This window comes from Coturnix japonica, chromosome 1 (assembly GCF_001577835.2).
Source record: "Coturnix japonica isolate 7356 chromosome 1, Coturnix japonica 2.1, whole genome shotgun sequence".
Lineage (NCBI taxonomy): Eukaryota > Metazoa > Chordata > Aves > Galliformes > Phasianidae > Coturnix > Coturnix japonica.
The window spans coordinates 128,816,018-128,842,497 of NC_029516.1; the positions used below are offsets into that span (position 1 = coordinate 128,816,018).

At 34.9% G+C, this 26,480-nt stretch overlaps 1 protein-coding gene across 5 annotated transcripts in view; it reads left to right on the plus strand.

Moving 5' to 3' along the window:
* The window catches only part of FGF14 (fibroblast growth factor 14), a 357,381-nt gene that overhangs the window by 184,812 nt on the left and 146,089 nt on the right, over positions 1-26,480 (plus strand). For 2 of the 5 annotated variants that reach the window (XM_032442015.1, XM_015851495.1), the window contains exon 2: positions 8,447-8,486. The exons of the other annotated variants lie outside the window; for them this stretch is intronic. Coding sequence is in view for 1 of the 2 variants with exons in the window: in XM_015851495.1 (XP_015706981.1) it covers positions 8,447-8,486 (40 nt within the window). In the remaining variant the exon portion in view is untranslated. The remainder of the gene's footprint in view (positions 1-8,446; positions 8,487-26,480) is intronic. 5 annotated transcript variants of the gene reach the window in all.

Here is a 26,480-nt window from a genome sequence, read left to right on the forward strand (position 1 = left end):
TAAACATTTTGTTGCCTTTGATTTAAAAAATGAAACTCCAACTATTTTTTATTTAATTTTTTAATGCAAGTACTCAAGCTTTCCTGCAGTTAATTATAAGACATTAATTCCCAGCGCAAGCACAACTGCTTCACAAATAAAGGGGTATTTTGCTGCCCCTGTTTTATGTCCTTTTCTTTCTTTCTTTTCTTTTCTTTCTTTTCTTTTGCTTTTCTTTTCTTTCTTTTCTTTTCTTTTCTTTTCTTTCTTCTTCTTCTTTTTTTTTTTTTTTCTTTCTTTCTTTTCTGTTCTTTTCTTTTCTTTTCTTTTCTTTTCTTTTCTTTTCTTTTTTTCTTTCTTTTCTTTTCTCTCTCTTCTCTTCCTCATTCTCTTCTTTCTCTTCTCTTCTCTTCTCTTCGCTTACTCTTCTCTTCTCTTCTCTTTTCTTCTCTTCTCTTCTCTTCTCTTCTCTTCTCTTCCTTCTCTTCTCTTCTCTTCTTTCTCTTCTCTTCTCTTCTCTTCTCTTCTCTTCTCTTCTCTTCTCTTCTCTTCTTTTCTTTTCTTTTCTTTTCTTTTCTTTTCTTTTCTTTTCTTTTCTTTACAATGTTATTAAATTAGGCTTTTTTTTTTTTTTTCTTTTTGGGTTACTCAACATTTGCATCATCTGAGGTGGAGGACTGGGATCAGTGTTAGAAATATTTTCATAATCTGAGATGCAAATGTTAAAGCAGATCTTTTAGAAACCAAATAGGGCTCTAAGAAGTTTCTTTAAATTGAACTCCAAATACTCATCCTGGGAAGTGCTGAGAGTCCCTCGGACGTTGCAGGAAGTTATTCAGTTTGAAGTGTTTGACTTGCTGATCTAAGAAATATGTATGTTCCTTCAGGCAGTCCCCAAAGCATGGCAGTTTTTGATCAGGTCATAATTTTCCACTCTGTTGATAGAATGATGCTAGATCAAATCCAGCTTTGAGTCCTTGCCATAGTTAGGGTATTCTAAACTCTTCTTGGGTTAGCATCAAATATTTGAACTGAGTAATGGATTTTTGCTTGGCTTATAATCAGTTACCTGGAGAAATTTGAGATAGGTTATGGATAATGTCTGGAATTTCCTTGATTGACAGCTGTCTATGAGGACAGTAATGAAGATTGTTATCATCCCTAACAAATTTCTGACCTCTGATCCTCTGAGCATATTCCACAAAGGGAATGGGAGGAGACAGTATTGACTTCAGAAACTCATGGCATGCAATGACATGATCCTTTACTGTTGTGTGTTTAGTGAGTAGATTCTTGCTTTGTACATTAATTTTGGTATGTCTCATGGAATCCTTCCTTCTTATTTCACAAAAGATAAAATAATGTATAGCAAGCTAGATTTTTTTTTTTCCACTTACAATGTTTGCAGAGATGGAAAATAATGTGTTTGAGATCCCAACTGACTTTAGAAGGGGCAGGCAACTTGGGAAGAATCCAAGGATGATGCTAGGATATATAGAGAAGGTAAAATATTAGGAAGGTAAAAACCTAGCAAGAACTTAATCTGGCCACTGTTGTAAAAGATAACAAAAAGTGTTTTTACAAATACATTAACAACAAAAGGAGGGCCAAGGAGAATCTCCATCCTTTACTGGATGCAATACGGAACATTACCACCAACGACAAGGAAAATGCTGAGGTACTTCATGTCCTCTCTGTTTCTGTCTTTAATAGTCAGATCAGTTATTTTCAGGATGCTTCACCTCCAGTAATGGAAGACAGGGATGGGGAGCAGAATTAACTCTCCATGACTCAGGAGGGAATAGCAATAGCAGTAACCTGCTACTCCATGTTGGTTGTCACAAGTCTATAAGTCGCTGAGAGTTTTGAAAAAATCCTTTAGGCACCCAAATGGAAGTTGGACAATAAAGAAAATTATTGCCTTCAAAGCATTTTTGATAGCCTTTTCTGAGGTTGGCATATAGAGGAGTTGTAGAAGACCAAGGGAAGGCATGCAAATTTGACCTTAAATAGCAGTTCAGGATAACTTATAAAAAATGAGTCATACTTAAGTTAAAAATAAAATAAAATAGGGATTTTAAAAGGTACAGGTACAGGTACTTCATTTTCTATGGAGTGTGCAGTTTATTTTTTCTACTTTTGAGACCATTCAAGAGATCTCTCCTGTCCTTCCCTCCCCCCCCCCCCAAACATTTCCCTCTACTTTCCTTTCAAGGCAATTAGACATTTCTCCTTCTACATTGTATGCTGCACCCATAATTGCTGATGCAAGTTAGGTATCACTCAACAGCTGTCTGATATTCACGCTAGACAAAATATCAATGTTAAATTCAAACTGTTAAAGCATATCCTAATGTGCTCTCATTGCATTAGAAAAATTGTACTGAAGAAAAGTTAATAAAGCAATGCATGGAGTGCATATAATCAACATCTCTACATCTCTACACCAGACATTAGTCAGCTTAGTTCCTATTCTAATGTTGGAGGAATGCAAGTTTTAATAGGAGTCCAGTTATTATGTCAGAGTGAACTATTGTAGCATACAAAGAGACCTCAGCATTCAAACACGGTTGTACAGTGTTTGGTATTTAAATAGTATGTCTAAATGTTTGGATATATTGTATATTTTCCACAGATTCTGAAAAACGTTTTTGGCATTTAGTTATCTGTGCTATTGAGACCAACAGAAATACTGAAGTTTCCTGAGAGTTGTTCAATCCCCTTTTGAATTTCATATAAAGCTTACATGTAGCACTTCTCATCACTTCCTCAGCTCTCCTCTCTTATAGAAGTGCTCACAAGTGCACTTTATAGAGGTCTTTCTCTTTTGTCCTGCTTGATGTCCAATATATGATGTTCACTGAAGTGTGTTATTTTAGTATTATCATACTGGATTCAAACTTTGATGATTTGTGTTAGAAACAGTATTATTCATTACATGTTCTCAAACAGAAACGTGTATTATATGGCCAGTAACTCAAAATATTACAAATATGTGTCTTTATCTTGAAACAGAGTTGGAGAAGTAAGAAGTATTTCCAATGGATTGTAGGAGTAAAAGTAATAATTCACTATCTTTACACAGACTGTATATTCATACATGCTACTTATACAGCAGTAGAACCTCAGAGGCCTAGCTGTGTTCCAGAAACCCACTCTGTGCTGTAAAAATTCAGAGGAAAGCCAGTTCCTGTGCTATAGCTTTTATAAAACTGATGATATGATTATAAAACTGTCCTTATTTTAGGAAACATCTCTTTAAATGTATCAATACTGCAAAATTTTAAATGAATGACTATAAGGCAAATCGGTGCAAAAATGCTATAATTCTAATATTTCCTCTTTAAGTCTGGTAGAGTACTATCACGTTACATCCTGAGTGTTCATGCACGCCTAATACAACAGTAATATTAATAATATTTTTACTGAATTTCTGGTGTTCCTTGCAGCTTCCATAATCATATTGCGTCAGGCCTGAACTTAACTACAGTGTTTATGGTCTAGGGAATTGTTTCCTTCCCCAAGGCACCTTTGTGTACAAACGGGTTAATGTAATAAGTATGGCATTGTCAAACACTAATCATTTATGAAGCAAACATGAGATAGCAAAAGGTACTAATTTATAAGTAAAATAATCTCATTTAATCATACAGTTGTATTCTTACAGTTGATATTTACTTGACACATTGCTTGTTTACAGTACAGTGCATGATTAGCTGTTGTGACTAGAGAATAATTATGATTATATTGCAGTTTTGGAACTATTATGTATGTATCTAATAACTCGGGTTGTGCTATGAAGACTGTTGGACCAGAAGAGGTTAGTTACTTTTCTGAGCAATTAGGAAATGTTTACACTGTGCTTCATACTGATATGTTATTTATAGTGAGCTATGTAGTACTAAGCCTAATTGACCCAGACAGTAGATCTTTGGTCTAGAATATATGTAGAGTATTATTTCCTCCATTTCTGCTTTAAAAATTCCAAGAAGGTATTGTTTCATTATGAAAAGATACAATTCAAGTTTTAGTACAGATCAGTCCAGAAGAACTTCATGCAAAAAAAAGACATCTGACTGGAAAGAGTAAGATGATTAAGAAGCTGGTGATAAGATAGGGATTATTTTTACTGTTTATCCTGAAACTTGTGCTTCTGATCTCAAGCCTTTTGCTCCCAAAGTGCAATGTTGTTCAGGTATGACGTGTATCTTCTAAATCATATTCAAACATTTATTGAAATTATTGACCTCATTGATCATAGGTTGCCTCCATCTCTTGGAGAAGAAGGTGAATCATATTTTACAGGCTCTGAGTGCTGCATATTGCCCTAGACATATCCTGTATGGATGAGCTTTTGGCAGAGCACAGTTAGTTCACTGTAGCTGTTTCATATCACAAGTTTACTTTTAAAGACCCCAGTGTTCACTGATTACTATTTCAGTATTAATTTTTTTTTTTTCATTTAATCTTTTCCTTTTGTTTACCAAGCACGATTTCAGAGAAAACAGGACTTCAAGTGTTTGAATGTTATTTACAAGTGTATGTTTTTTGTTTGAGCTCATGCCAAATACAGACTGCAGATATAGGTGGATATAGTCTCTAGAATTTTGGTATAAATTTCATTTTCTACATTTTTTCTTGCTAAGTCACCAAACAGACCTTTGGCAGCCTCTTCTTAATTTATTGTGGGGTGTTACTTAGGTTTCTACTATTTTGGTTAAAGAAATTTTGTGTGTCTTTCCTTTCCCTAAGTATTCTGGCATCCAATGTGTTCTTTTACAATAAATACAGCTGTGTTTCATCTCCAGTGCCCGGTAGGTGGACTTGTAACTGTTCTTAGTATTGAGTCTTTCTCTTTATTTAGGAAACATTAATTCCATACTCTTAATTGTATGTACCAGTCGCTCAACAGAGCACATCTAGAAAATGTGCTTTAAACAGAGCACAGTTAGAAATGGCTGTCATTTTCACAGAAATACTTCTTTTCTTCATGCACTGCCTGTTTTTGGACCTACACTATGGCTGCCTTTTACTTAACTCGGTGGGACACATTGTTCAAGTAATGACAACTATATGGATACAGAACTTCACCAAGAAATGGGTGTTTTGCAAATCTCTGGAACTCACAGCTGGAACAGTACTCTTCTGAGACTTTAAATATATATATATTTCTATTGATTTTGAGATGATTTTGCAAGAAAACCTTGGACTGTGATATTTATAAAACAAAAAAACAAAAATAATTTAATTTCAGGCTTTGATTGGTACAGTGTAGTGTTTCAATGTATATTTCCAACATATTTTAAGTTTTATATAAGGAAACCACTTGACTCAAGACTGTCTCCATAGAGCTTCTGCAACTTCATTAGGGCTTTTGGGACACAATTTTTCTTTTCTGAAGGATGATGAAAGAAAAAAAAAATAAAAATCATGTGAGTAAAAATGTTTAATTGAAATTAATGTTTCTGTGTTTTTTTATTGAGGAGCAAATTTTTCACTGTAGCTGTGTTGGAGCAATACCTAGAGAGCTGCAGCCTGTGGGAAGGGTGGCATGGAATGAGAGTGGAAGTGGGAGTGTGACCAGTAAGGAGCAGCAGAGATGAAGCACTAGGGACTGATTATAGCCACTGTTCCCCTATGCCACTCTGGAGTAAGTGGTAGAAGAGGGTGGATGCTGGGGAAGTGTTTGTATTTTGCTTTCTGTTCTAGTCTGTTAGTAAGAGGTAGTAAAACATCTTAATCCCTACACTGTACCCGTTTCACCCATCATATTTTCTCCCTTCTGTTCAGTTGAAAAAAAGAAGTGAGAAAGTGGTGTGGATGAATTTAATTGGCCATCAGTACTCCATTTACCATGCAAGCTTTACTTTGATTAATCTGGGCAGGCATCATGTATCTGGCAGAAAACTGCTTTTAATGATGATATAATCTGTCTGCCAGGTCTGTTTGAATATTCCTGCTTCATCAGTTGTCTCTGACTGAGGGGAGTATGAATTTGCTGTTCTTCAGTGACTAATATGTGTAAGGAAGATTTGACTTGAGGTCAAGGCTACTTTAGGATCAAAATGAATGGCACAGTCAAAAATATGGTGTGTGACACAGTTCCTGATTCTTCTCCTTATTGGAATATCTATATGAGATCCTTTCTCCTCTAGAAAATGATACTATATGTACAGCAGCAGAGGTGTTGTGACCTCTGGATCTGTTACAAGATGTTGACTTCAATTCTCTTTGAAAATTCTGCTTTTAATTATTCCAAAAGGCGTATTTAGGAAGTCAGATGTTTCTTGATACCCGCTGGATGTGTCTGTATCACTTGCCTGTGTGCAGTTCCTATGGGATCTGTTTCGTATTGTCCTCCCTAACTCAGTGTATCATCTGGTGGCATTACATTTTTCTATTGTCCTTCAGTTTGTACCTTTTCATCTTTCTAGATTGTCTAAACATGTTATATGTGTTGGTGAATAACTTTTCTACCTGAAAAGGGAAGTTTGTAACATATTTTTTTTAATCTATAATAATGCAAATAGATCATTTATTGTGCTTTTGATATATTTTAATTGATTTGTTCCCTTGTACTGAGAGAAAATTTCATCTTTCTCATGGCTTCTCTAGTTTACTGCTTTCTACATTCAGTTACGTGGTTTTCAGTCTGTCTTCAAAGTTTACTTCTGCTGATTTTATTCTTGGGGGACAATGGGGAGGGATGGGAGGTGGGGGGAAACATGGCCTATGGATGCTGAATATTCATTTCATCAAACTGTTGTTCCCTCTTGATCTGTCCACTCACTGGAACTTAATTATGTTATTCTAAAGGAGAATTTAAAAGGTGTTGAAGGATTTTAACCTTCGTATGTTCATGCCTATGCAACTGGTGTAGATAAAAACTTGTTTATCATGTCAAACTTCATAAGCCTGTACTAATTATTCTAAAATGTACACCTTAATTATGTTCCAGTTATTATAAGTTAGTGACTGAACTGTATGCCCTGTGTGAAAGGAGGAAGTGATTTACAAGTTTCTGAAGAGCAGATCTTCTATAATCTAAATCTAGTAGCTAAAACAAGCATGTTTATAGCATCAGGAACTGCTTTTCTAAAGCTTGTCCTCTTGTAACATTTGACCGGTTAATGTAGGTGTATATAACTCCTGCCTCTCTCTCTTTCAGCATAGTTTCTGACTCATTCTTTGAGATCTGAATTTGAGTAGGTACAAGGAAATAACCTCCTGTAGCAAGGTATTTCAAGAAATATTCTTTCAATCTTCTTGGGCTTATCTACAACGACTATGCCCCAACCACCTTACTCTTTTTAGTAAGAATTTCATCAGATTTTTCCTCTAACAACATGAGTTTCACTTTATATCATTAGGCATTGTAGCTACTTTTCAGCTGTACAGCATCTAATTTAAGGTAGTTTTCTCTAAAGCTATAGGGTGCTATTTCCTTCTTTCAGTAAGATCATCTAAAAACACTTCTTTGTGCTTAAGAAATTTCTAAATCCCATGTATTCAAAAGACAACATGACAGACCATAACAAAACTATAGTATTTATTTCAAAACCAGGATATTCCAAAATTTTCTGAGTCTCATTGAATTCCCTCATTTGCCTCTACAAAGACATAATTTGGGCAAAGTGGAAGACCTGTTTATTTTTCTAAACAAATTGTACAGATTAAGTTGTGTAGCTTGTCTTTCTTTCCTTCAGTTTCCAGCATTATGTATGAATTGCAATAATTCTTGATTTTCATAGAAGCCATCAGGTGGCAGTGGTCTACTTACGCTTGCATCTTCCTTAACATGCTCATATAAGGAAGACATCTTTTTGATTCTGTGGGAAAGGGAGTCATCAGGAATTCTTGAAATGAGTATTAGTACTGTGAAGACACTCCATTGCGTACAGAGAAAAGATACCTGCTTGCCTGTCCATGAGCAGTGTTTTGGAAGCATTTTGATCTTCTAGACCCAAAAGACTGACGCAGCAACATCTGGTGTATACGAAGCCGAGGTCTGATCCTTCATACAGTTCTTGGAACTATTGCTATCAACAAGAGTTAGTCTGGGTGATTTTGACTAGACAGTTCCTGAGGCTGGCGATACAGAGGTGCCTATCATCTCCTGATTTCATTTCTTACCACTTCTGCTTATTGTATGGAATCTTGTTTTGTAGGATGGGAGGAGAAAGGACTTACAAAGGCATAAAATTACATACCAGTGTTTATCTTAGTCTTGTTTTCTCCCATCCTACCTTCCCCCCTCTTTCTCCTTTTTATATTATAGTGATTTTGTTGATATTTGTATATTTTCTAATTCTACGGTATTTATTCCTTCTTTTTTTCAAAGACTACAAGGGGGAGAAAGGGTGGAAGTCTGTATTACTGTATGTAATACCCCTGTGATTGACAGTCTTTTTGCCTCCTGCTTCCTAGTAGGTAGATAACGCTTGCTGTATGGGATCTTGTTTTGTAGGGTGGAAGAAGAGGGAGGACTACAACAAACACAAATAGTGGTATGTAATTTTCCCTTTTTCCTTTGTTGTCTCCCTACTTACCGATCTTAACACAAAATGTTCTTGATCGTGTAATGTCCTGTACTATTTCCTGCTTTTTATTAAAAAACAAGAACAAAAAAGAACTCAAAAACCACATCTTCTCAGTTTTCATTAGTTAACTGGCTGACACATTTTAAAAAAGAATGAAAACGAAATGTGGTGTATGAAGCAAAGTTATTGAGATAGACTGTACTCTGAAGTTAAAGTGAGCAGATCCTATATTAAGTTATTATATCTGAAGTCCTCTGGTCATCCACTATCTTTTAAAATATTTAATAGGTTGCAGTATGACAGATTTTGGAGAAAACAGCTGTGATGGGAAAGGGTAATTATCTTTCTATTTAAAATAAAATCTCTGTATGCATAGTGTGCTATCTTTTCAGAAAATTAATCCTCTGGAACTCTTAGATAACTGCTTGATTTTCTGGGTCAAGTTTCATGAAACTATTGTAAAATTAAATTCTGCTTGCAAATTCTTAATTAGTTTGAATGGCACGAGGAGAATCTACCTAGCTTTGCACAACACAGATCCTGTAGAGGTTAGAGGGACTTCTCATAAAGTGAAAGGGACAACTGGTGCTAAACAAAGGACTTGTGTTGTTTTTAAAACTTAGCCAGTGTTTTCAAAAGTACTGTGTTATGTAGGTTTGGAACATTTTGCTCAAAGAATTTAAAAGTCTTTTATTTTTTATCTATTTTTTTTTTCTTTTTTATTTAATCCTGTCATAAAGCTTACACTTCTGCCCACCAAGACTGTAAAAACTGGCAGTGTTTATAAGGCAGAAATATAGAGAGCCATAGTTGTGGCACAAATATTATGGAAAAAATACTTCATTAAATTCAGTTATTAAGCAGAATTGAGAAAAACAAACTTGTTCCATAAAAGATATCATCTTCATTAGAGCATTTTTCTTTGTGTTCTTCTGCGTTATTGGTTCATTGTTCTCTGAGAAGGAATGTACTTGCCCTGTGAATCATTTCTAGTTTCTGTGATAACCTTAAGATCTTGGTAGTACGACTTGATAAAAACAAACAATAATAATAAAGTCATACTTTCATTTCTTAAAAAGTTGTTACAATTTTAAACTGATCGCTGCATTTGTATTTGCTATGGTGATAAGAAGATTATTCCATTTCAGCTGAAAACAAGAGTGAAACCCAACTGACAAGTGTGTCTGTGCTCCTTTTGATAAGAGCACATTAGGAATCAGATTCTGTATGTAAACTGATCTGTGAAGATTGTGTGATAAGAAAGTAACTGGAAAAAAGTATCAGATGATATCTGATACTCAGTAAAATAGTCTCTGCTAGAAGAGCCTGAAACCTGTTATAATGGATTACGCTAATTCTCAGTGTGCCAATTTTGTTTCTGGGCTGGCCTCTGGTGTCTGTGAAAAGGATAATCCTTTCAGCTGGGAATCTAGAATATAAGGTGTATCTGTGCCTCGTCTACTTAACAGGAAGTTCAATCTTTCAGTGGAGTGATAATTCCCAATGTAGGGTAAAACCTAAATTCACACTGTCAGTGCGGAGCAAAAACTACTTCATCATGCTAAGAAATTAGTCTCCAAAGAGTACTTTATACAGATAATAACCCAATGTTTTGGAAAAATATGAAGTAAGATAATAAAGAACTAATTAAGATGTAGAGGTTTTGCATGTCTTTTCCTTCTGGCATTTGGAAAAATAGTTAATTGCTTTTATTCTGAGGTTCATAACATTACCATTAATTTCCATTATAACTTTGTTGCATAGACATGACACGTACTGAATAGAGCTGTCTGTTTGATAGAAATTGCATGGGCTACGAAGATGTCAGAGAAATGGCACTTCTAGAGTTACAGTGGATATACATATTTTTGTGGATCAGGTACCACTTGAGCTGGATGTGGAAGGGATTGGTTTAATTTTATGTGATCACAGTTAGTCTGAATAACAGTCACAAAACCTATGGAAATGATATACATCTTCTCTCCACGCAGCCTAGAAGTCTGCCCATTTTAATTCAAGAGATGTTCTTGCTCTGTGCTAAAATGGCAACCACCTTTTTGATAATATTGGTATATGTTCTCTTCATCTCAGTACTGTGGATGGAAGATGTTTTAGTGGTAATAGTTGGGACATAGTGACTCTTACCATTTGGAGTGGAGAGGAACGTGAGGTACTCCAAGAGTTCTTCTCATTACCATGACACCTAGAAATTCTGGATAGCAAGAAAGACCCTATTATCTGTGTTGTCAGAATTGAGAGTGTAAAATATATGTTGCTATACGTTAGAACAGCATTTGCAGTAACTCTCCCAGTGTGATGAATTACATGTGGCAATTTACTAAGAGTACTATAAATCTTTTTGAGGAAAACTTTCCTGTGGACATAAGTAGATAATTAGAAGCAGATGTGTGGATGTGTTTTCTACCATTTGTTAGATTTTTATAATATTTCTACTGTAAGTAATGAAAGGCAACTTTTAAGAATACCAAAGGGATTATTTTAAGAATGAATACCTAGAGTATGAATTCTAATACATATTTTTTTAAATCACATTCTGATTCTTTAGTCATTCTGAAATTTTGCAAAGTAAATAAGTGATGCTGTGGTTGAAATTGTCTCAGAACATGAAATATGACATTCGGATGTCTCAAATAAGATTGATAGTTGTTTCACGTCCATGTCTGTTTATTTTGCAGTACGAATACAATTTTGTCTGGGTTATCTTTGATTCATAGCTTATGATTTTCTTGTTTTATGCAAAGTATTTAATGCTAATTTTACTGAGAGTATAATGATCTTTGCCCTTAAATGTCACCCCTGGTGCTCTCTGTTTTTCTTCTACTAGGCTGAAATTACTGTATCATGCTTAGAAATGTGTCCATCCTCTGTTTTGCCTGTTTTAAGGTATTTATAATTCTCTTCACTGGTAGAAGGAGAGAAAATGTCACTTGGTGAGCACTGAGATGGCATTCTGAAAGTAACATGAAAACTGTTAGTTCTGAACTTGTATTGAAAAAAATAAACATCTGATGAAGGGAAGCAGAAACATTCTGCATCTTCCTCCTATGGAGGGAGAGCTGCCATTATGATATCTTTCCTGAGGGTGGGGCAAGAGAAACCTATACTGAACACACAATGAAATGAATTATGATCTAATGCTTCTCAAGAAGCTTGTCTTCATGACATCACTTCCTTCATGTTACAACATCACTGACTACTGTGAAGTTATGTCTGACACCCAAAGCATCATCTTGTTTATGCATATCTCCTTTTAACCTCACTAAATGTGCAATGAAATGTGCAATGCCACTATGCTATTTTTCAGACTCTGTAGAGACAATGGTCCCATCAGGACCTGATCCTTCCCAATCATCTTAGTTAGACACTTGTCTCCTAGCATCATGACCTCACTTGGGGCAAGGTGAATTGTTTTTCACATTTACTGTCAAGGTATTTGTAACACTGGGAGTGCCACTATTTTTGTTCATGTCAGCTTTTGATAATTATATCACTATATTTCTTCTGTATTTTAAGTATGTATATTAGATTTTCTCTATATGAGATAGAAGAAAAACTTTTCAACAGGTAATTTTATCTAGTGAAAAGAGCTATGTTCTCTGTAACAGTTTATTGTGCAAAGTGAGAATATGATCTTGATGGAAGTTAGAATTCTTTACCTTTCAAAGAGGAAGCATAGAGCTTTGTCCTTTTGCCTAAGGAAGGAACTGCATAGTATTATTTTCTGTTCAGAAAATTGGTAATGTTCTTCTTCAGAAAACTTTCAGAAGTTTTATGCTTCACATGCTGAATGTCTTTAAAAAAAATAGAAGTAGACATTCAGTAGAGAATTTTCTCTTCAGTCTTCACATAAAAGAATGTGGTTCATATTTAGTTAATTTATTGTGTTTTTCTTCAGTGATCATAAGAAAAGTGTATATAAAAGACTATTGTAAAGGAATATGGAATCTGCAGTAATATTAAAAAACTACTGATTGGAAAGTATATTGAGATACCAAGCCTAAAAGATGTTTAATCATCAAAGATAACTAGATACTTAGTAATTTTTCTAAGATAACATAAGGGGTTCTTACTGGGAAATCAGACTTATTTGATGCTGTACAGGTCTTTTTGTGAACACACATAAAGCCTTATTTATTTATTTATTTATTTATTTCCTTAAAAAGGAGCCTGTCATATGTGTTTACTGCAGAGAGTAGTCTGCAGTCTTATGATCAGCATCTCTGATGGGAGTGACACGTGCTTGGCTGAGTATTTCATATCTATGTCTGCTCTTTTCTCTGCTAGTATACTAAAGACATAAATGTGTAAAATGAATCCTCAGCTCTACTTCACTACTTTTTTGGTAATCTATACTCTGCTCTTAAGCAGGAAGATTATGTGGCTGTTTATGAGGTAACTTAAAATATTTCTAACACAATAATAAATAATCGATCAAATTAATTGTATAACCAGATATACAAAATAGAATGCTGACAAAGGGAGCACTTGTTCCTTAATGAAAACGTAATACTTCTTTTAAACAGGTGATGCAAATATAATGTTTTCTGCATTACAGCAGAGTTCTGTAGAGTTACAGAAGTGCCATAATGTAGACAGGAGAGGGGTCTGTGGCTGAAGAGCTCTTGCTTTTCTATCTGTTTAACTTGGTATTTTCTTGTTCTGTGTTCTTACTTTATATATTTTGCCTAGTAATTTTTATTACCTTATTTCGATTTGATCAACTGAGTTTGGAGCGTTAACAATGTTTATTAAGGGTATCAAATTCAAATGATTTACCATGGAAACCAAAGATTTCCCAGTCTTCGTGTGATATTCTTGGAGCTTGTCTTATTAATAACAGAATTTGTTTTGCCATCTGCTTGCTGCAGCTGATTTTGTTCACGTAAGCTGAAGCAAAGTGTGATGAGATGGACTAAGTGATTTTGAACACATCTCTTCTTAAAAGAAAAGAAAAAGAAGAAAAAGATACCTTAATTTTTATTTTCCTGAAATGTATCTACTTCATTTATGAGGGCTCTTCTGGAAGTAAAGTCCCTTACTTTATTTTGTTGGCTCATGACATCAGAAGCCAATGCTGGTGGTATGGCATTAGAGGTGAAACCTTCCCACCAATATTCCATTTCAGTATGTTGTCATGTTGTCAGACGGCAGCAGAGGGGCGGTCTGACGGAATGGTGGCTGACGTGGAAATGCATGTGAAGCAAAGGAGTGACACTGAATTCCTTCATTCACTGATGCTTGCTGAATGTTTATAGAGTCCAAACCAGTGGGTGTGAGTACAGTGAGGCAGTGGGTGGTGCATTGCAGTAGTGGCAACAGTGACAGTGGGTCAACTTCACCAGTGCAGATTTTCAGGAGTGCAGCATGCAGGCTCTTGTTCATCGGTACAGAAAATGCATAGCTAAAGGTGGTGACTATGCTGAAAAATAGTATTCTGTAGCTGTGAATCGGCTCTATCAAATAGTGTCATTGTGTTCTTTGTATCTATTTTAGTTTCCATGGAAGTATGAGGCATTACTTCCAGAGTGACCTATGTAAAACCTCTAAGTCACATGACTGAATTTACAATGGCTCTGACTAGCACTCTGCAAGTCAATAGGAGCTAGGGCAGTCTGCCCTCTAAAAATAAATGCCCTTATTTTTAGACTTTTAGAGGAATTTTCACTAAAGTAAGGAAACTGTCACTGCCAGATGGTGATGGAAAGAGTACTACAGCAAGGGGATGGTAACAAAGACATACTCAGCAAAGCAAATTGTTACTATAGGATGCTAAGTATTTTCAAATAGGTAAATAAAATTAGCCTGTATTATGTAGGTATCTCAGTAGGAAAAACTAATTTTGGATGATTTTTGTTTTTTTTTTCTAAGTGATGCATTTTATCCATAGTCAACTTAAAACTCTGTTAGAATGCTCTTGCTGAACAAGTGCATTTCTAAGTACCTTTGTCAACGGTATTTACTTTTTATTCCAAGAGAACTACTTTACTTAGTCTTTGTCCTTTCAGCATTCTTCCAGCACGTCTTTACAACTGAGCAGAGCATAACTGTCTGCATGTTTTGAGAGCATCCTTTAGAATTTTATAGCATAATACAACAAATGGTGACATTAAAAGTTGGTGTTATAAAAGCTCCAGAGTGTCTTCAGTTAGTGACTGGCAGCCCACTGTGCTACTTGTCAAACTAAAAGGCATTTTTATGGAACTGTGGATACACTGAAGAATTTAGAATTTGTTATAAGTTATCATAAAGTGATCTAAATAAAGCTTTAGATGAGGGAACAGTTTGTGTCAGGAAAGAATGTTAAGCTGGGAGCACTTTAGTATAGGAAGCAGTGGTGAAATATTTGTTACCACACAGTCATGGAGAACATCTTTACTGTTGCAGCCGTGTGCTGTGGATGTTGTGGGATTTTTAAACATCTTATAAATGCCATTTGAGATGAACTTTTATTTGCAAATAAAAAATATCTTATAAATCAAAAGATATACATGGACCATGTAAAGGCAGAGAAAATGACAGAAAATCATGTTCTCTATCAAGGAGAAAATTACACTGTTTGGGTCTTTCCCCCTTCCTCTTTTGCTATGGGTAATGATCAGATAATATGTATTTAAATAAAAATTGTGATCCCATAAGCTGATAAAGATAAGTTTAAGGATGGTCCAGAAGATGTCTAGAAGTGAGAAAACTCCCATCTTTACAGGGAGCAATGATGAGACCTCAGATGTTTTCTTGTGGACTTGTTTTTTTCTTTGTTTGAAAGAGTGTCCTGACCAAAGTTTGAAAAGGTTGAGATGTGACACACTGTCGTTCTTGATCTGATTCCACAACCTGCAAGTTTACATTGGAACTATGGCAGTAATGTTGCTGTTCCGAGCAAATCACTTTCTTTCTAAAGTGTTCACCACCAATCTGAACATATGGAAAATTGGTATTGCTCCCGTAGCTGGGCTCTCCATTCTGCAGGATCACACTGTGTGCTGCATTGGTACCATCTGTCGCTATTTTAAATATTTAGATTAATTGTCTAACACTAATCCAGTGTCTCAAACTATTAATTGCTCTAGATCTGTGGAAGGGTAGACAAAGAGAAACTGATTTCCTCCAGGAAAAGTTATTCCAATGTAATTTTTCACTTAAAATATTTTGTTGATCTGGGCCAAGTGCTCTAATGCACTTCAAGCAAGCAAGATATTCGGCTGTGAATAATCCATGAATATACATAACAAATCATACTTAATTACATTTTGGTGTCTGGATTGAAGCCAATATGTTTTGTCAAGTCTCACAGGGAAACTGCACAGTCTATTTATGCATCATTTCATACTTTGTTCTACCACCATGCTTAGTTTGGTTCCTCAGGCGTATTTTAAAGCTGACACCACTGGCTACGTCCAGCATCATATTAAAAAGAAAAAACAAATTGCAGTGTAAAAGCACTGAAGAACATTCCAGCGAAATCATTTCCCTCAATCCATCTGAATAAGTTTTGTGTCTTCTCAGATGTCTTTTCATGCTTCTTTCAGTATAATGCATTTCACCCATTAAGCAACTGCTGAAATTTAGTTTGTTATATTAGGCAGTCTTAGAAGATATCTCCAGCCTCCTTCCAAAAGTCAGAAGAGTTAAAAAATCATTTTGTATCTGTGGAGCATCAGCATCATGTCTTGAGAGGATGTGGTAGGAAGCTGTTGAATTTATATTAGCACTTAATAATAACACACAGTTGTCCTGAAGAACCAATTTGTGTTCGGTCTGCACTGTATACTTGCATACACAACCTTTAAAATGTGTAATCCAATTTACTGAATTTAAAAAGCCTAGAATAGCTTCATTTCATATACTCCTCTTGCTTCCTGGAATGCAGCTTAAAATAAATACATAAATACATGTATACATACACACATAAAATGACACTTAGTTATTTTGTTTTAACCTTTTTATTTTTCTTCTCTGTAGTAATAAGTGCTTCATTTTCTGTTGTTTCATAAGTAGATGAAGATTTCAAATATATTTCCAGCCAGGCCAAAAACAAAATCCTAAGGAACCAAGAAAATCTATTTCAAATACACAAGAATTATAAGTTAGTTGCATTGTTACACTAGCCTTTACCTACACATATTTACATGATGTGGAAATGTGTGAGCATAGATTTATTTGTCTTAGACTATCTCATCTTTTCCAGGCATTATTTTGCATGAATACACATATTATGATATGTGTACTTAGTCTTGTTAAGATAATGCTTTGATTTATTATAAAAGGTGTTATTTTCTTACACGTGTGTAATTTACTTCACTGCAAGAGACAACAAATTAATTTGCCTTTGTTTGTTGTACAGGCTTGCAAACCCAAACAAATTAAGTAAATCTGGCTGAATCCAACAAAATACCAGGAAGGATTTGGGAATGGGTATTAGAACATGACAATGCTATTTTTGGTTTTGGCCATTAATACTGAACCTAAGCCAGGACTAAATATTGCTGCTAACTCAAACCTGCATGAAGCCTTGAAGTAAAGATTATGTCTCCTCTGGAGTATATAGGTATCCATGTCATAAGCAATGCCATCTCTCAGGGCAATTATTGCCTTCTGTGTGCTCATACACTTAAAGTTTCTTGGCTGGAACAGTCATCCTTCTGCTTTGAGGTTCTTCTCCTGTTGCATTTACTTTTGGCAGACCATTGCTGGCAAGGTTCATCTGTTCATATCACTTTCCCATGGTGTGTGTTTTTGTGTCCTTTGTGAAATAAATTACTTGTCACACAGCTTGACATCAAATATCTGAGACTTCTAATTTGTGAATTTACTTAGCGGGAGTTCTTTATTTCTCTCTTGTTGGAAGCTAACTGTCCATTTGGTGTTAGGTATATATTTAAGTGACCTTCTAGTTGATGCCATATGTAATCAAAATAGTTAACAATTAATAAAACATTTCATCTGTAGCAAATTTCTGCATTTGAGTTGTGTTATATGAAATAATTCCATTAAAAATATCTGCCATTTTTTGGTAAAGACTAAATGGGATTATGTAATATATAGATACATTTGTATCTATAGATCTATAGATACAAATAGGTACATTTTATCAGTATCTAGAAATTACACAATCTTCAGGACACTCCCATCCCTAAAACCCCTGGGGCTCTTGTCTCTCAGTGGCAGAAAGAAGAGAGGCAAAGTAAAAGGGAAGATGGGAACATAGGTGTATATATATATAATCCAAACAATTTGGTGCTGAGTGTTTGTTTAAAGTAATTACATTTACTTCCTTGACTAAACATGACCTTTTTTTGCTTCTCCATTCAACTAAACATTTTGAGCTGAAATTACACATTGTATAGAAAAATCAATGTGATTGATTTTTATATCAATATCTTTCAAGATATTGATATAAAACTAAGACAAAAATACAAAAAAATTTTAGCAATAGATAATAATTCTTCCCCCCCCCACCAAAAAAAAACCAAACAACAAACAAAAAACAAAAAAACCCACAAAAATAAGTAAAAAATCAAGCACCCCAGAACTAGTATTTAAACTTCAAATAATTCTGAATATGTAATGTATACATTACTATTTCAGATGCTTGTCTGATATCAAGAACCAAAATCCTCTACAACTGCATGTACTTTGAAAAACAGAGGTCTTTCAGAATATAAGGTCTCTTGCAAGATTGTCTGCTGAAATTTGATGATCATGGGGGAAAAGTCTGAACCAGTATTTTCTTTCCTCTTATCATATCTGAAGTTGTAGCCTGATTCTAGTGCACTGGACAGCATTAAAAACTTTCCATAAGTAATCTTGTTTGATTATGTGAATTTTATTTTCAGGCAATTTTCCTCCAAAGTCTAAATGCATGTAAAGATAACGTAAAATGTCTAGGGAAAAGCTCCAAATATTCCCTCAAGTCACAGTGCTTATATACCAAGTATGAAATACTTTCCATCTTGGGAATAACTGTTCTGCAATTTGAAGTGTTAGTGAGCACACATTTGTTGTACCTTTTAAAAGTGTTTTTAAAATGTTTTTATTGTAACTGCATATAGCTTGCTCTAAGATTTTGATTTTGCTTATAGTGCCCTCATCTGTAACTGGGAGCCAACTGCAGTTTAGTAGTAAAAGTGGCTATTTTTCCTGAATCTTAGCCTGATAAATACCTCCTTAAATACATTATTTTGACAGCTGAAAACAGCTATTATGTTCCAGTTTACTTGTATTAGTTTGAAAGATTATTCTTGAGACATTATCAAGGATTTCAGTGCACCCTAAACACAGTTTACTTTTAAGCCAAACATCAGTTGTGTGCTTTGCCTCTAAAATGGAGCCTGCACTTTAGTTGTAGTTATGACTCTTGATTTTACCATTTATCAAGCTGTCGAACACAACAGATCAAGACAGAAAGTAATTGGGGTAACAAATAAAATTAGTTTAGCTGTTGTTTTGGTTGACACTGCTTCTTTATTTCTCCTTTTCTTCAGTTTACTTCTGGGATTTCTGCAGGTGAAATCCCTCTATGACATTTAAAGAATTCTAAGCACATCTTTCAGTAACAGACTTTATATAGGAAACTTTTCAGAAACCCAAAGAAAACTAAGAAGGATTATCAACTTACTCTGGATGTGTTTTATTTTTATTATTTGTTTTTGTAAGACTACTTAAACCTATCCCAAATATTTGTGATTTTTAATCTGAACACAAAACTAAATGAATAATGCATAGGGTAAAAATTATATACAGTTTATACAGTTTTCTTTCTCAAAGATCATCTTGATTGGGCAGAGATTACCAATACAATGTAGGCCACTTGAATTTACTGTAACTCAAGTTTTAGTACACAGTTGCAAAGCAATAGTCATGTAGGTGTTTTTGTAATGCCAGAGCAAATGAATGAGGTGCATGAGAAGATTCTCCCTGACCAGGAATTTAAATCTGGCAGGATCTGAACACTTGCAGCATTGCATAACTGAGATTTTATTGAGGAACTTTCTCCTACAGTCTTCCTGACTGTCAAAGTTCCTGTTTTGCCAATCAGACAACAGAAGCTATTGGATATATAATTAAAGAATATCAAATGAGAAGAGAAAAAGTTTTCTTCTTTTAAAAAGGAAAGATTGTCTCATAAAATGTAAGCTTTTGGTCCAGAAAGAAATGGTGCAGGTTGGGAAGAGGTGGACTGGGGTCAAAGCTTGCAAACACTAAAAGTTTAGGATCCTACGTGCAATTTTCAGGGCACAGGTATCTTTCTTTAGGCATGTTTTCCTGGCAGGAGCTACTTGGAGTTTAGGGATACTCTTAGCAGGTTCTTTTTACAGGGCTGTATTCTGTCATTCAAAGCTTGCTCACTTGCATGGCATTGCACTCCTTTTCCCTCTTCCACTTCTCTGCAAACACACGTCTGTTCATTTCATTCATACTAGCCTTAGTCTTCCTCTCACAAATCTCTGCACTGTTAACAGTGGATTGTTTAAACTTTGTGCCTGACCAGATACTAGTATTTAAGGATACTCTATTTAAGATACTGCACAATTATCTGGGCTTCATACAGACATATTTTAGAAAGGTAGATGAGAGAAAAACTAATTTAGGTAGATTCTGTATGAATTACTGCATTCCTATCTGCTTTATATATGTGTGTGTTCATTTACACATGGTTCCTTTTCTCCTCAAGTGCCTTGGCCAGGACCCCACTGTGCTGAGGCTGTTCCAAACAGCCCTTCTGGGTTTGAAAGCCAAAGTTAATGGAATATATGGGATCATGGCCAATCTAAATTTAGTTTTCACTACATCTATTCCATCATTACAGAAATATTTTTTCAATTTTTGTTGTTTTGTTAGTTTACTTCCCTGTTTTCATTATGGTACAGCAGATGGCCAATGAAAAGCAAGGAGAAAATGCTAGAAATAAAATTGGTTAGAATAAGTACTTATCGCATGGCATATTTTTATTGAACATAAGTTTTCGAAAAATATCTTTTCATCTTCCTTTTGAGGCAGTCTACACAAGCGTTTCTTTCAATGGCATTTATTACAGCATTAATCCTGAAGACTTGCTCCAATATACAACTCTACCTTATTTTTTTTTTTTTCTCTTTTCAATACATAAGGTTATTTTAGAAATTGTATCTAAGCTGACTATCAGTATATATACTTTACGTCATAATAAGCTTTGGGAATTTGTGTGGATAAAACAGATGGAAAGCAGTGCAGGACTTTTTGCTGCCTTGTAACGTGCTTGACATTATAACCTTGGGCAAAAAAGTTTGGTTTGGCATTCCAAAAAAAAAAAAAAAAAAAAAAAGTTAGCAGACTTTGTAAATATTAGAGGTGGATAAGTTGAAAGTCCAGAAAGTAAAGCCAGTATTTAAAAGCCCGCATCTGAAAGCTTTGGCCTAGGTTGAATGTTAGGGTGTCAAATACAGAAGCATCTGGTAGTGAAGCAAGCTTCTTGTTTACATGGCTGAGGAGCAGAAAGATTTCTTTTGAAATTTCCTTTAGAATCTATGGACCAAAGCAAGCTGTTGCATGATTTTTGTCCAACACATTATTTTTAAAAGGAAACTGAACTGCGAAGCTTTATCTTAAGAACAAGACGTTCTTATAGCTGAACAGGGAAAAAATATCCTATTCCTTTGGCTTTCAATAGGGATGTGCAAGTCTGCCATTGTAACTACAGCTTTAATGATACGTGATTAGCTCAAGCTGCTGGTTTGGATGGTGTTTGAGCCATAGCAACATTTCATTTTCTTTTCTGGTAATATGAGTTTTACAGTGCACAAAATGATAACTTCCTTTACAATCTTCTTTAAGGACAGGACTCCTCCCATGCAGCCTCAAACAAATATTGACTTAATTTTAGAAAGTCAAAAGAACTGTAAAAATCTGAGCCTGGGAAAATTATAGTGTCTTCACATTTTTATTTTTTTAATATAAAAAGCACACTTTTCCACACTGATGACTCAAAATGGGATTGTTTTTATGATTTTCAAACTTGCATTGCACTCAATTCGTAACTAAATGTGAGTGAAACAAATCAGTTAACGTGTTTAACAAAGATTGAGCAGAGGCTTCTGGCATGATTCGCCCATCAGACAATAATTGTTATCATAGTTCTCTTAATGAAAATAACACATTTCAGCCAAACACTTGGCTAGTTAAAATTATTTTGGAAATGATATATTCTTGGAATGATTTTCTGTTTGTTAATTCTTCAGACTTTCCTGCAGTTTGGATTGGCATAATTGTTTTGCGTGTTATTATCTACTGTAGGACTCCATAATGATAGTGGTGACTGAGTACAGTGGCAGACTAACTTTTGACAAGGTTGTGCAGACTTTATTTCTATTATTTCTAGGACCCAAATAATTTCTGCTTTGACATTCATGGAAATTTTATTTTCCAGCATATTTCTGGTGTTTTTAGATAACAATATCTTCTGTAAATGGCAACATATTCTTCCATCTCACCTAAAATGTTCAAACAGCAACATTTTCCTCAATACAGAATATTATGTTTTTGTTATGTATGTTTTATTGTTTAACTTATCGTACCTCGTAATCATTTTCAACTCTTGTTTCTTACAGAAGAAAATAATTTCTTTCCTTAATGTAGTCTCTGAAATCTATTTCAATGCTATGTCCTTTAGGCAATAAAGACCATTATTAAGTCTGACTTGCATTAAAATAGTTACTTTCTAAGCAGTATTTTCCTGTGTGGTTCAAAATTTCTTCCAGGGTTCCTATATTGCTTGCTACAGGAGCAATTAAATAATAATATGCGTAAACCAGCAGATATTTGTAAACATTTTGAAAAGACATATTGTCAAATTTTAAACCTGCCCATTAAATTGTGATTAAAAAAAAAAAAAGAGGATACAGTATTGGTAATTGTGTATTTGCTAGTGCCAAAATACTCAGGCAGGTGTTCAATGACCAGCTTGTGTTTCCAGACATCTAAATTTGTATGTACAAAACAGAATATATTTTTCTCTTTCTGCTTTGCTGTGGGGAAAAAAAGGCCAGTGCCCATCACATTTAACCTTTCTATTGGCTGAGTATATTATTTAGTTAAACTTGTATGCAGTTTTATACAACCCTTCTACTGTGCTTTATTTCACGTTATTCACAAGTAATAAACTATGTTCTTCTTATGTGTATGTACTTACGCCTGGTATGATATAAAAACTTGATGTAACTGCTTAATGAAATTCTGCAACATTTATTTCATTTAATAGTATAGAAAATTGAGAATGAGCTCAAAGATAAGATTCTCACAGTCACTTCTGTGTTCATGAAAACCAAATGTACTAGAGAATTAATTTGTCTTGGAAATAGAAGCAATAATCAGATCAGGTCATCTTTCCACTGTTCTTTTCAAAGATGCTTTTTTTCTGAATCTCTAGTGTAAGAATGGAGTCCTTTTCCAGGAGCTAATTTTTGTTTATTTCTAATTCTTTTCAGGAAATATCCCTTTAATTGAACCTGCATTTGGTTCTAATATTGCAGATATAAAGAGAACTCTTCTTTACATTGCTTTTAATTCCCATGTCCTGCCTCTGCTCATTCACATGTAAATCAGACATCAGCTGAAATTAGAAAGTTCAAACACTTTAATTTATGCTTCAGCCTAACTGGCTATTTCAGTAACCATTAATTGACTCAAACTATATTAAAAATCTTTATCAAATATGTTACTAATAGAAATACATATGTGAAGGCCATAACAAATAAGGAATCAGAGAATCAGAGAATCTTAGAATGGCCTGGATTGAAAAGGACCACAACGATCATCCAGTTTCAAACCCCCTGCTATGTGCAGGATCACAAACCACCAGACCAGGCTGCTCAGAGCAACATCCAGCCTGGCCTTGAGTGCCTCCACGGATGGGGCATTCACAGCCTCCTTGGGCAACCCTGTTCCAGTGAGTCACCACCCTCTGTGTGAAAAACTTCCTATTAATACCTAACCTAAACCTCCTCTGTCTCAGTTTAAAACCATTTCCCCTCGTCCTATCACTACCCACCCTTGTAAACGATCTTAAAAGAAACTTTAGGAATAATTTATAATAAATAATACAATTAACCATCTTCTTAAGGCTGACACTTTTAAAACAGTTATATTAAGTTATATTTGTCAGCATTCTCTCTGAATTATTCTATATAGTACTTCTCCATCAGTGGGAAACCGTTTTCTTCATATTTCATATTTTTGTGTAGTAGTTTATATCTGCTTCCTTTCTCAGGTACATCAGACTTTTTTCCCCTATTTTTATCCTTACTACTTGAGATGAATCCTGCTTTTACTAATGACCAAGCTGGGGTTCAGTGCTTGGGAATTAAAAAAAAAAAAAAAAAAGTCCTATTCTGGAGGAAGGAAGCACAGATCTTCTCACTAATCAGGACAACAGTGTCCCACATTTATTATACAGGGCATTTGTTTATAACGAGTTTCATTAAACTTATTACACAGTGTTCTCTGACCATCACAAAAAAGATGGAGACCATGTATACTGAAGTATTTCATTATGCTTTTTCATATTTCTTGATGCATGAATAAATATGTGAGCAGAAATAACAAGCAACAACTCTCTCTGCACCACCCCAACAGATATGAACATTTTCAAATGCATCCAAAATCAATTTGGAGTACTGTACTTGGCAGCTGTTTGGGGCTGTATCTATCAAAATCACTGAAATTTTGCCTTTCACTTAATTAGTCTTATCACTATAATAAAAATAAGTGCTCGCTATGAAGCAAGCTGGCATAAAAGAGGGTTTCAAAGTCATATTGAATACAAATTTCAATTTCTATGTATGTTCTCTCAAACAACATAATCAGTTGAATCTTTGTGTATGAAATAATCGGGAAAACAGGTCGGTGAACAGCTCTAAACAGAATTCATATGCAAATATTCTTTCTAGTTGATTTTTTTTTTTTTAATCTAAGCTTGCTCATATGGGTTAACTGAACCAGTCATTTGTATTTACTGTTGATTGAAGAGGGCAAATAAGTTTGGCAGAATACAAACCCTCTTTGCATTTTAGTTTGTCCTCACCTATCAGAGGGTCTGGAGATGGCTGAGCTTAGATACTAAGTGATGATACTCAATCAGCACTGAAAGTCCCATGAAGTTCAGTATATGAACTTTCACAGTTATAGATTTATAAATAGCATACAGACCAATTAATCCAATCATAATCCAAGTGGAACAAAATCTCCAGTGGATTCCATGCTCGAGGTTTACCTTCCCTCAAGATTGGATATTTCAATAAGTCACCTCCAGGAAATAATTCACACTCACTTGTCCAGTAACATCTTTGAAAAGAACAGTGGAAAGATGACTTGATCTGATTATTGCTTCTATTTCCAAGACCAATTAATTCTCTAATACACTGTGGTTTTCTTCTAGATAATACTTTTGATTGAGGGTGGGAAGAGAATTGAATTTTAATTTGATATAGAGGTCACCAGCCTATGCTGTTCTTCATCATTTTAATTCAATGTCTGTAGTCTTCTCCCCTTTCAGGGACTGAGATAGATCTCCACAGATACCTATGGCTAACAGTCATGACATAATCTGAAAATAATTGCATAGAAGAATCTATAAATGGTCTGAATGCAAATTAATACTTTAAAATATGTATGGAGCCTTTGTGGTGGAATATTAGTATCCCAGACTTCCTGTATCAGAAATACCCTCTGTGCTAACAGATCTGAAACTGATATGTAAACTTCAAGATATTCAAATATGCAAGGCAGCCGTCTCTTAGCAATCAAAGAAAAAAGAGGAGACTTGTATTCCTTGTGGCCTCATGCACCTGTCCCTTGTAATATGGGAGGCCAAGTAGGATCAGCATGGTGAACCAGCAGATATAAGCTGCTAAAACTAATTTGTTTTTTTTACCATCAGATCAGCTGCTCAGACTCCTCCTGAAGCTGCTGGTCAGTGGAAGATAGAAGCAGCAGTCAACAGAGAAAACTGGACGCTAGGGTTTAGATCAACATAAAATGAAACTGCAGTTCATCAGAATTTGCCCAAACAGCAAAAGAACAAATTAAAAATTGAAAGAACTTTTATCTCCACAGAAAAGTGGATTAGTGTCTTGAGCAACCAGCAAATTGCATTTCTGTACATCTAAATACTATTAAATCTGGAGAGGAATTCTTCCTGGTTTGTTATTAATAGGCCATACTCAATTTCCCTCTACATCCAGGCTTTGAAATTTGAGGTAAAAATACACAGAAAGGAAGAAGCTGTCTGCAAAAATTGAATGGCTTTGTGGGAGAATATTTATTGTGCGCATTCTACTGACATCTCTGTGGTAACTGGTTTTGCCTCTTACACTCTATTATATGCAAGAAGTGGTGAATGGCTAGATGTTTCTGAATTGCTTGTCAACCTTTTAATTTGCAGCTGTTGTTTCTGTTAATGGCTAAGCAACATACATTGAACTTTTCTCTTTAGAATGGCTTGTAAACCAGGCAGCTGACAATTTTACTGGGGTTTACACCTTATATTTCAATGCTATGTTAGGGAAAAAAGTGTACTTGTTTCCAAGTAACTATTCCTTTTTTTTTTTTTTTTCCATTTCAAAGATTAAACACAATGGGACCCCACTTACGTAGCAAAGTACATGCAGACTTGCAGACTTGGTTGTGTGGTATATTAGCATATTCATCTAGGTATAGTGAGAAGAGCAGAAATCTTTAGATATGTTAGGGCATCCCTAAATAATGAGGAAAATAATCACAGCTTTAATACAAAATTACTAATATTTCTGCAGATATAACTGTGTTAAATTTGCAAATGCTTCCTAAGTTATGTTTCAGTGCCTACATACTAAAGATGCCTTACATAATCTTTTAAACAGAACACATGTTGGCTTTTATTAGAAAAAGGGAAGGGAAGGGAAGGGAAGGGAAGGGAAGGGAAGGGAAGGG